General features: G+C 38.5%; 1 protein-coding gene across 1 annotated transcript; it reads right to left on the bottom strand.

Moving 5' to 3' along the window:
• Positions 1-1,037: 1,037 nt before the first annotated feature.
• tgm2b (transglutaminase 2b) lies at positions 1,038-10,435 on the bottom strand. Its single transcript, XM_067505565.1, has 13 exons — positions 10,266-10,435; positions 7,471-7,650; positions 6,442-6,660; positions 5,464-5,582; positions 4,878-5,006; positions 4,569-4,746; positions 4,250-4,382; positions 3,671-3,774; positions 3,333-3,572; positions 2,863-3,138; positions 2,329-2,489; positions 2,097-2,233; positions 1,038-1,689 (listed from the first exon to the last, which is right to left on the bottom strand). The coding sequence occupies exons 1-13, from the start codon at positions 10,273-10,275 to the stop codon at positions 1,539-1,541; spliced, it is 2,037 nt and encodes a 678-aa protein (XP_067361666.1). The 5' UTR covers positions 10,276-10,435; the 3' UTR covers positions 1,038-1,538.
• Positions 10,436-11,882: the final 1,447 nt, after the last annotated feature.

Here is an 11,882-nt window from a genome sequence, read left to right as displayed (position 1 = left end):
CTTTTGATCTTTTGTCATTTTAAGTTTGAAAGCATTTAACGTGTTCAAGCTGATGAAACTGTGGAGAATGTTGGTAAATGCATGAAGGAGCCTCAAAGTTAATGATTCTGTGACATCACAGTTAATCTTTTTTTTTTTTAAGTAGTTAGTGTTATGATTGCAGGGAAGGAAACATTTTCTGCATTTATCTATTGTAACAACAGCAGTTTAAAAGTAAGATTACGTTTCATCCACTAGGATAAGAGGTGATTCATTTTTCAGTCAACATTGGACAGTTGCACACATATATTGCACTAGTTTCACTCAACAACAACTTTGAACAGGGCATGTGGTTAACAGTTGGGTGTTGCTGCCAGCTGCTGTTCAGCACAAATAATGCATCCCACAGCCTCCTTTCAAACACTTGAAAATGCTGTTTCCAACCAGCAGAGAGCAGCACTCCCCCTAACTTTTTGAATACATGAAAGAGTTATAGCAAAGCTGAGGAACTGTACAGCTCAAGTAGGAGAACAAGGAGGGAAAAACAATTAATAAAACATTCACTGCAGACTCCTCACACACTGGACTCCCTTCCTATGGTCAGTGCTATAGAACACTGGAAAAAAAAAAGAAAATACAAACACAAGAACTGTTTCTTTCCAAACACCATCACCAGAAAACAGTCAATCGTAGATTTCAATAAACAATAATATTAGATCAGTAGTACAGCCAATGTGTTGTTATGTTATATTGATATTATAGGGCCTACATGGTGCAATAATGTGTATTTCAGAAATGAATTGACAATTTGTAATAACACGTCTCGAAAAATACTTGATAGTTAAAATACAAGATGTATATATTGAATATGCAGCCACTAGACCATGGTGTATGTTGAAATGATCCTGATGTAAGAAAGAAGATCGGAAATGGTTTATGTGTTTACTCACTGGCTGTAGGAGGTGGAGAATGAATTTACTATCCTTTTATAAAGGAACACATTGTTTGACAGTCCCAGTTCATGTTTATTGAAGGATAAAAGTAGACATTTGAACAAATTGTTTAAAATAAGCACAATAGCTTATGTGTTTATTATATTCAGATGTATTGTGGAATGCAATGAAACCTTATGACCAGCATATTTCCTGTGGGTGGAGATATTCTGCTACTGAAGAATATTTGCAGAGAGCTACACCCAGATAGCCATTAATATCCTACCTGAGCAGCCGACTGGAAAGGCACTACTCACTACCACAACCAACAAGGTGAAACTAGTTCATAAACACCACAGTACAAACTGCAGGATTAGGTGCAAAGGCTAAGTGAAGACAGGCTGGGGCAAATATTATCACAAAACAATAACCCATTTAACAACAAAGCATAAAAATATACTTGTAGCAGTTGGCAATATACAGTGAGAATCTGAGGCATATGAACAGAAAAATACTTTGTTTTTAAACACCCATTTGCTGAAATGACTAAATGACTAAAAAGATAAAGACTCCCTAAAAGAAGGGTATGAAAACTGATTTCAAGTAGGCTGTCAAAGCTGCAAGGCTCTATTTTCCAATTATTACATTTCTATAGCCCTTGACATGACACAGCTTGCCGCTGTTGAAGTCGACCACCAGCTTTCTGAGCCCAGAATGGGTGGGAGTGAAGTAGATTTTCACCTTGGCATCATCCCCTGGTCCCACTGAGGAGTTCAGTCTGTGAGATAAATATTTAAACATTACTTCAATGACATATCAAAGGAGAACTGTATAACAGTCTGTGGTTGCATAAATATAAGTAGATCAATTACCACTGACAGACAGTTATGACTATTTAAGGAACTGGTGCAGAGCGAGCTGCCACGGTAAAGTCAAGGTTAATTAAGAGAAATATACTTTTGATTTCTATACACATCCAAGCTTTAGCCAAACATTGAAACTGTGTTTTACGCAGACAGAAATCCAAAGCTGCATTTACAGTATATTAAGTAACTAGTTAGCAGATGCCATCTAAATCTTCTGCTCCAGTAAAACAGCACTTTGTCAGTGAGCTCTGCACCAGGACTAGGACAAAGAATCATAATCTCAGAATTTTGAAGTCAAATATTTCCATTATGAGCCTACCTCTCAGAGATGACACTTCCCCCTGTGAGGTTGGCCCCCTCAATGGTGAAGCAGCAGTTGTCCAGCGGCTCTGGCAGCGGGTTTTGGAGGGTGATCTCGGCAGCCAGCTTTCGATTCTGCTTCGGTTCACCCAAGATCTGCAAAGCACAGAGCAGGTATTGGTTTTAAATGGTCAAATAGAATTTAAGTGGAAATTGGAAATAGAGTCTTTGTTGCAGGTAAATGTACTTACTCTGACTTTGATTTCAGGATTCTCAAGAACAATGTTTCTCACTGTCAGTGTTGTCTCTTTGGTGGTGTAGTCAAACAAAAGAACTGCCAGACGGATTAAGTTGTCTTCGGTCAGTTGGGTGCCATACTTAGAGTAGTTCAATCTGAGTGGTACCCTTCTCTCTAGACAAAAAAAAAAAAAAATAAAAAAAATAAAAAGGACATGTAATTTCAGTGTAAAGTGAGTAAACTTAAGCCTAAACCTAACATAATACAAATGCACATTCAGCTAGTAAAAAAAGTTTTTTCATCATCAGAAGTAACAAAAATGTTTAAGTATTGTATAAAAAAAAAGTCATAGTTAAATAAGTTTGCATGTCTCTTGATAAATTACTAAAAATAAATTACAAATTTACTTTCATTTCTGATGTAGGAAAATGTGTACTAGCCAACTATGCATTAAACATTATGTTGGTGAAAGAAATCTATTTATTTAGCTATTTTTGTTATTTCAAAATACAGTGATGCAAAACAATTGCACCTAACTTTAGCTCACCTGCTCCTGGTGAGAGCTCAACATTGAGCAGGTCTTTAAAGCCACAGTTTCCTCCCATAAACCCACTGTAGGACACAGCGCAAGACCCAAACACCAGCCGGCACTTTTTCTCGCTTTGTGTGTTGTTAGTAACCACAGCAAACACATCAAAGTCGCAGCCTTTCTTCATTTCTGCGGTCACCTTGATGGTGAGATGTAGGCCTTGATTCTGCTTCTGGTGGAGCAGCTTGTTTTGGTGGTTCGCCTTCTCAAAAGCCTCCCGCTCTTCATCAGAGCCTGGTAACGAGTAACAAAGGTTTTATATTTTAGCTACTTTTAACATTATATAATTTACATTGAGAGTATGACTGAAAGAGAATAAGTTGACTTTCTTAAACAAAGGTAAAAGTGAACTTCATGTACATTGAAAGATATGCTGATAATGAAAGGAGGAATGTATACAGCAGATGTAGCATGATGGGGCTTCCTACCTTCAGGGTACTTGTAGAGATGAGTGATGTCCTCTCGGGCGTCACTGCCCACACTTTTGGTGCTGATCTTTTGACCTACTATTGAAGGGCTAATGACATGTGATGTGCTGCCATCTTTTTTCTTCATGTAGGTGATTACATCAGCATTGATTTCCGCAAAGACAAATGCGGCATCATACTTGAATGTGAGCTCTCCCTCCTTGATGGCCTTGACAGGGACGGGGCCACAGCAGTACACCCCTGAAAGGAAAACGCCAAAGCAAAAATGGCAGATACATCTTAGTAAGGTCTTTCCCTGAAAATGCCATTGTGGTCTCATTGGTGCAGATTTTTGTTACCTTCACTTTTCTCCTGAGGTGTGGGGTCACTGGCCTGCCAGCCATTAAAGTCAGATTTAAAGTCAGGCCTGGTCATCCAGCTCTCCACCCAGCAATGATAATTCCTACAGATACAAAGCGCTCCATCAGTCTGAGTGCTACACTTGATTCACTTTCTGTTTTCATACCTGTACTTGTTCAGTTCGGATGTTTTTAATACAGTTAAGTGCACAATTTCTGCTTTGTAAATCTAGACAGTGAAAATTATTTTTTTTAAAAATAAATCAATTTTAAGCTGACCACTAACCTAATTTAGTCACCAAGTGCCTTTCATTTAACAGTTTTACAGTATTCGCTTATTAAGAAATCTTTCATTTAACACCTGTGTCCCCTGTGTTGAGTATGTTGGTTTGCATGCCTGGCACATTTCAGAGAGAAGGGGAGAACACACTTATAATGTTATGTAATGTATAACTCTCTTACTGTCATATTTAAATCAGACACAGTCACCTCAACTTATACAAATATGCATTTCACATATAACTACAAACTAATGTTAATACATTAAAGTATACGTTCATAACACATATGAGTAGCTACCAGATCATCTCTCTGGATTGAATGAGATCTCCATTTTCATTAACATAGCGCTCAATCACCAGGTTGCTGTTGCTGTCATGGGCTGAGTTGTAGTTGGTGACGACACGGCAGGGGATACCGAGGGCTCTGGAAACTGACAGGGTATATACCCACTTACATTAGCACTGTGATCCTCTCAGAAGGCCTACAGCATATCACAACTGTGTATTTACATGTACAGTATGATGTTATGTGGTGTCTGTTTGAGACAAATTAAGCTGACACAAATCAAACTGTTTTCCAATGACAGGCTACCAAGCTCCACTCATTCTCATCTTACTTGAGCAGCCCACTGCAGCGAAAACCCAGCACTGCCCATAACGAACAGGCTGACAGCCTTGCGAGTCCCAGTTACGCAAGATCTCCACACTGCCCCTCCAGAACATGGGGCTCACACCTCCTTCGTAGTCATTTGTCCATCGTCCCAGCAACACCCCTTTGTCATCATTACAGTTCACCTAACAGGCAAAGGAGTGTAACATAATTGGAATTTGCAAGCTTTTATAATGTCAAGTTCTTACTAGACACACACACACACAAAATCTAGACAGAAAAGCATTTGAAAGTAATAGAATTTAATATGGCCCACCATGGCACTCAACACTCTGGACAAATAGATGGGATTTCTCCTCCCAGAGCAGTCTTTGCCAGGATTTTTCAGACATTTAGGATTCATATCCAGAATTCTCAGACAGATATCAAGGATTCCACTTTCAAACTGTACAAAAACAAAACAAGTAAAATCCTAATTAAACGTCAGTGTTAAATGTACAGTAAAAATAATCTGAGTGAGAAATCTAAAGTTGTTGGCTTAACAATTCATAAATAGACAGCAAGAAGCACACAGCAAATTAGAAGCTTACTTCTATGCTTCACTGGTATTTAACTCTCTGCTAATGCCAAGTTAATCAAACAGTGTGACACACTGAAGAAGAGGCTAAAGCCAGCACTCCTCTTTGACTTCAATAAACTCAACTATAAATATTTCACCTCATTTCAGTGTCACATATTCATATATGAGTGCATGTTGTCAGTTATGTAACCTCAGAAATATTTTCATACGTGGCTATTTACTTATTATCGGAATAAACCTCATGAGTCCTTAACCACATGGTGTGCGTGCCTAGTAGTGTATGATGAAGTGAGACTGATGGGTTCAGTGTTGGTGTTGGTACCTGGCCAAAGTTCCAGGGAGTAGGTATGGGATATTTGGAGCTGCCTCGAAAGATGATTCCATCCTGAGATAAGACATACTCTTCCAAACTCTGCTCATTGTCCATGTATACTGCATCAGCTGTTGCCAAGAGACATCACAAATAATAAAATAAATTTGCCAATACATGTTTTATGTGGAACAGGACTGATGTAATACAGGTCTTTTGTTTCTTGGAAACAACCCCCCCCCCCCAAAAAGAAGATTGTTTAACCCCCGGGTAAGTTAATTAAAGGCATTTTAAATGTGAAACTTTGTATGTTTTCTTTTTTGCCTTCTTACTAATAAAGAGTGACTACCACAGATCAAAATGTAGTCTGTGTTCACAATTACTTCCTAATTCGCTACTCCATAGTCAATAGTGAGACAGTCAGTGTAATTATCTGTAGTGAGCAGGAATGTAAAATTTCTGACACCAAGTAATAATCACTATCTTGGTCATCACTGGTGTCATGCTCTAATAATTCTCAGCTATAGAACACACAACTCAACAATTACACAATGTGACAAGACAATAGTGTCTGTAGCATGTATATGTTCCATATTTAGACACTGATAAAATGCTGCTCAAATACAGTAAATACAATGCACTTACGCATTTGTCGTTTTCACATACAAGACTTCGTCTAGCGTAAATGCATGTGATATGTGTTATTAAGCGATTTCCCACTGTGTTTTCTAAGGTAAGCTTATGAGCCATACTCACATTTCTTTGGCATAAAAACAAATAATCATGTCGATCAATGTTAAACTTATTCTCAAAATGATGCAATAATCACTGAAGCATACTACCTACTATCATTCCTTTTTATCATTTCTTCCCCGCTGATCCTACATAGCTCCTGGCTTAAGCCCAGTCAAGCATCCAAGCACTGTGTAGCCTAACACTGCTACACAAGCTCCATAACTCAACACTTTGACATATAGTCTGTTTACACACCTGGGCACCAGGGATTAAAGAGCAGGATAAACTTGACCTGCCCTGATGCCCCAAGGGTCAGGGTGTAGCGGCCTATAGGTGCATCAGGGGCAGAGCAGATGGACAGGGCCACTGTGTCCCCAGGGGGGCTAATGACAGCAGCGCTCCAGCAGGACGTATCAATGTTGGCAGACAGACCAAAGGAGGCCCTGGTGCCATACTGCTCAGATGGTTGAGGACCTGTGTGTGACAATAAATATGGTTAGAGCCCACATTGAGGCTGTACATGGGAGGAAGCCAAGACATTTTAGTAAAATATTTGTGTCTAGGGAATGGGAAGTCACAGGGTACATTTTTGCCATTTTTCCCAAAACTCTAAATTTAGTTAAAATATCTGAGGCACTGCTTCTCATGCACAGAAGGTTAGTTGTGCAAAGGTACGTAATTATGAACAAAACTGATTGGGATTAGTCTTCCTCACTGACCTGAGTTAAATTCTGTTAAGTTGTAAAAACTTAAAATATTGTCGGGTCATTAAGGTCCAAATATTGAGCTCCTTGACATCTTCCAGCCAAATTAAGCAGACAGGGTCTTTGAGATTAAGGGGTCATGCCCCACACATTAAATACAAACTTGACTTTCAGACGATGATATTGTTATCTTCAATTATACAAATGCTTTCCTGTTGGCAAGCAACATTTCCTGTTTAAACGAGTGCACTTTTATGACAAGCAACTGGTGCACTCAAAGTTTTTATCAGTATATAAAATTAGTAGACGACATGGATCATTTGCAGTGTTTTTCTTCAAACACTGACAGAAAATTTCATCAAGACACACAGCTATGATCTATGAATGGTTGATTTTAATAGTGGGAACAACAAAAGTATCACTGACTACTTAACAAGGGAAAATGGCCTACTTTTCTTTTCACATCAACATAACTGCTCTTTTCCATTATTTTTTTAGGCTAAATATTTAATTTGACTGCAAATAACCATTACACAGCATGATTTTAAAAGATGTAAAAGAGTCAGAAGGAGAGCAGGACCTGTTTCTGCTATGAAGTTAAGAGAGCTAACTCCTGGCTGGTATATTCCAGAGCGAAGGTACAAGCTGATTGTGAACACTTGGCCTCTCCTCACGATCAGACGATCCACCCCATTGAGATCAGTACGATGATCAGTGTTGTTGAACTCGCACTCCAGGTTCCAGCGATCAATGTCCAGAGCTTTAAGTAAAGAAGGACAGTTTAAAGCACAGAAATAAGTAAACAAGAGGATAATGTAGATCAAAAATACAGTGCACATATAGCTCAGCTACCAGTTTATGGGTTATATATTTGAGCCACTACTACTCTTTAACAAATATTCAGTGTAATTTTCAAAAGGTAAACATGACTTTTTTGAGAATAACAGTTGTATAGTTTACTGTGTACTCTTCAGCTAGTGTCTTTGTTCATATTTTAATTTAAGAGGAGGACAATTGTGTTTTCTGGAGCACTGGATTAGGGATATTTAATTTACAACATCTAATATTTTAGATAATAATAATTTGGACTTTTCTGGAATAAGGAGAAATAATTTCAGAATTTGTTAATCCTGCAGCTGTGAATGTGGTTTTTGTATCTTCTAAAAACTAACTTTTGTTATTCCTATTATTTATAAAATCATAAAGCTTAATATCTGATCAATAAAGCCACTACAAATTCTGTAAACTGCAGTCACAATCATTTATGAAACATAAAAAGAAAACTTTGTGTCTCAGGACTTTTTTTGTGAATGTTGAAAGAGGTCAACACAAAGAGACTCTCACTCTCAACCACTTCTCTCTGTTTGAAGAAAAAGTTGCCCCCATTGCCCTCCCCAAATATATTATTTGTTTATGTTAAGACAGCTTGTAACTGTAAACAAGCATGAAGTGGTGGTGTCAGGACTTGAGTAAATAAGGACTAAGCTGCAAAGACTCCCTGTTGTTTTACACTGAGTCTGTGGGGAGACCATTCCTCAGTACTTCTCTCTCAAATTTTACTGAACCTGGCTTTAGTTCAGTTCCTGTTTGAAGTAATGTTAGTTTATCTACATGAAGCAAATGCCTTAAAGATGACAACGCCTGCTATTCTGGGACAGCTGGAGATTGCAGTCAGAGGATTTAAAGGCTTTGTTGTGAAGATACTCTTCAGCTGTTGAACTCACATTTGAACTGCATCACAGCACACATGCTATATAACACTTAATAGGCCTATAGGAATGTCGCTTAGATAGGAATTTAGATATTGGGATTTCTTTACTTTTTACTTTTGAAGTGAGAGTTTTCTTTAATTGTACCTCGAGGCAAGACAGTCGAATAAAACAGGTTCTCAGCTTATCCAATTTGAAAACAATTACAAATATTAAGCTTCAGAAACAACACAGTAATGGTGCATTGAGACTCTGGCTTTCTCTCGTGATTTGGGAAAGTATTATAGCTACATAACTAATTTGCTCCCAGACTGTAGTGCAGCAGTGTGTGCCGTTTAAGGTGATTTAGTCGTGGTATGCCAGATGGTATACATGTGTGGTCATTGAACTGGCTTGCAATGTATTCTGTAGGGTTGCACAACTCGTAGCAGCACAGAGCTGTAATGTTGAATGAGCTAAGATTCCACAGCTTTGACCCTGCCTTCTTCCCTAACCTTTACCTAATGTGCACACCCATGCTTCACTCCCACTCTACCAACCATGATCCACACAATGTCTCAGTAAGCAGCGCTGAGGCCAACATAAACCTAATAAGGACATTAAACAAAATCTCACACGGATTAGTATTTTAGTACAGTAAATACCATTTTAATCTTGGAAAAATAAATCTGCAAACTTCCATTAGATGAATAACATCTTTTCAGTGTTGCAGGTAACACTCTTGATAATTTCAAAGCTCCATCACAGACACTTTTAATTTTAAATAATTTGCATGTCTAAGAGATGACGGACACATAGCACTGACCTATTAATATGCTTCTTAATCTATGCAAATGATTTACCGGTGTACAACAATTTTTGGTTTAAATTCTACAGACTTGAAGAGGCATTTAGTCATCCTCACATATTTGTAATATGGAAATGTTGCCCACACACACACACACACACACACACACACACACACACACACACACACACACACACACAGGTCAAGAACAATTTCACACTTTAGAGGTAGCTCAGTGCAAACCTGGAACACTGATTTTGTGCCTATTTAGGAAGATCTGATATCTCTTTAGGCTTTTAGGTTTTAGGCTAACTACTTGTAGGGTGGTGTGGGTGCCTACAAAGATAGCAGCAGTTAAGTGATGGAGGCTACAGCTGCTCTCAGATGCTATTATAAGTTTTAATCCCCAGGGCAACAATCAACTGCTTCAACATGAGAGAGGAACATTTTTTTACATGGATCCTTCTGATCTCTGACAAACGATTGCTTGAGTCCAGCAGCACGGGGCCATGGAAGGTGAAAGCTGACTTCACATTTGCCTCATTATCCTCATGTATGACCTCTAAAGCAAACCTACTGCCAATTATAGAGATGTGAAACTTTGCCTATATTGGACTTTCACCCAGACTGAAGTGATGACAAGTGAGCTGCATTAAAACATACATGCATACCTATTAGGAAATATTTTAAAGTAAACTCAATGTCAAATATATTGTTAGCTAGTCAGTTCAAAAACCAAACTTACTGTGAATGCACAGCTGTTTATAAAGGTAGATATAAAGCATTAATTTAGCCTATTGGATGCACGGAATCTTATTCAAAACTTTAGGTAATTTATGACAACTACGCTTAACAAACAGGAGGCCGCGTACAACTCACCTTGAGCCATAGCTGCTGCTGCTGCTGCTGTTGCTGAGGTCTTGCTGTCTGAGAGTCTGCAGCTGAGGGCGTAACGCCGTTCCTCACCCTTCAGCCTGCAGGTCTTATTTAATGTCCTCTGAGAGCTCCTCAGTTTGGTGGGCGTGACTCGACCCTCCCCCCCTACTACAGACAAAAAAAAAAAAAAAACTCTTAGCACTCGCACTCACACGCACGCAGACGCCTCCAGTGATTCATAATCAAATCCAGGAATTGGAATTTGGTTTTTACCGAAGAAAGGAGCCAGTGTGACGTTTGCCCGGAAGTGGAGCAGTCAAGGCAAAGTTTAGTGTAGGTTTTGTAACCAGAAGTGATATATTTTAAAGATGAGTCATCTTTAAATAGAATGCAGGTGAATGGTAATTTACAGATATATTATTGTTGTGCCTTAGTTAGTTTAGACCCCGACACTCGCCCAAGCTCTGGGGACACTTCTTCGAGACTCATGCAACATAATCCTCTGGCCCGCTGGTCGCCTATGAAAGAAAACGTTTTGCACAATGTATAGTTCCAGGTGTACAAGCTGGAGACAACTTTTTATTTGACTGTGCCATCGTCATCTTCATTATCCTTCAAAAAGACGCAAAAGCATCGTTTACATTTAAACGGCAGACTATGTAAGAAGTTGCATTACCTGCGAAAGGGAAAGGTCCACTAAATTAGTTTATTTATCCAAAAAGCTGAAGAGGATTCTGAAAATACCTATAAATCGAGTGTTGCAAATACGGATTATGAAAACGTCGCCCTATGCTGACTGATTATTTCTGTGATTGGTGTCAATTAACTGTCTTCACCAAAAATGGCGTTTTTGTCATTTGACAGATGAATTCTGGAATTGCGTGACATCATCTACCATAGGAGGTTTACCAGGGAATCCAACACAATCTGCCACATAGGGAAGCAGTTATCAGCAGAGTCCTGATTTCATCCCATGCTCATGATTCTGTTCATGCAGCTGAAGCAGAGCTTCTTGTAAATATTTTGGAATCAGGGCCAATGGAGGCCTGATTCCAAAATATTTACAAGTTAAAGTAAAAAAAAAAAAAATCACATTTAAATTATTGCAAAACTTTGTGACTGAATGCCCAGAAGTTGTTATGTTTTTTTTTTCTTAATTTTATTTAGTTGTGATGGGGCACTAATAGTTTTTGTTTTGCCAAATATTAAATTGATTTTAAAAAAAAATGTAAGGTCTCTAAATTTCTGCTGACTATTTGAGTTATTTTCGTCTTTGTTCTTACATTATTTACATTTCCCAGTGTTTTATATGCTGTTGGAGGTTTTAGTTTATAGTGTTAGTTTGATGTTGTCCTCAGTTTTAATACAGTTGGAAATACTGGCCCCCTGAGCTCAGAATTATTGATAGTTTATGACTTATTAGTTTTACACTGTGTCAATTTTCCATAAGCTAAGTAGTGGCATTCAATTCAGGTTATATAGCATCAATTGAAATCATTCTACATAATAAAGTCAAGACTATACTAATACATAGACAAAATTCCCTTGATCGATCATTGGGCATCAGTGGGTGGGTGCTGAAGAACGGCGGCCCACTGCCTTAAACTGTTGGGGTGAGTG

Source organism: Channa argus, chromosome 5 (assembly GCF_033026475.1).
Source record: "Channa argus isolate prfri chromosome 5, Channa argus male v1.0, whole genome shotgun sequence".
Lineage (NCBI taxonomy): Eukaryota > Metazoa > Chordata > Actinopteri > Anabantiformes > Channidae > Channa > Channa argus.
This window is presented reverse-complemented; position numbering and strand designations above follow the sequence as displayed.

Bases quoted from the DNA above. Each gene is read 5' to 3' on its own strand.
- tgm2b (XM_067505565.1), bottom strand. The intron at 6,661-7,470 runs GTCCTGCTCTCC...TGTCACACACAG, and splicing joins TAACTTCATAGCAGAAACAG to GTCCTCAACCATCTGAGCAG. The intron at 2,234-2,328 runs GTAAGTACATTT...TGTGCTTTGCAG, and splicing joins ATCCTGAAATCAAAGTCAGA to ATCTTGGGTGAACCGAAGCA.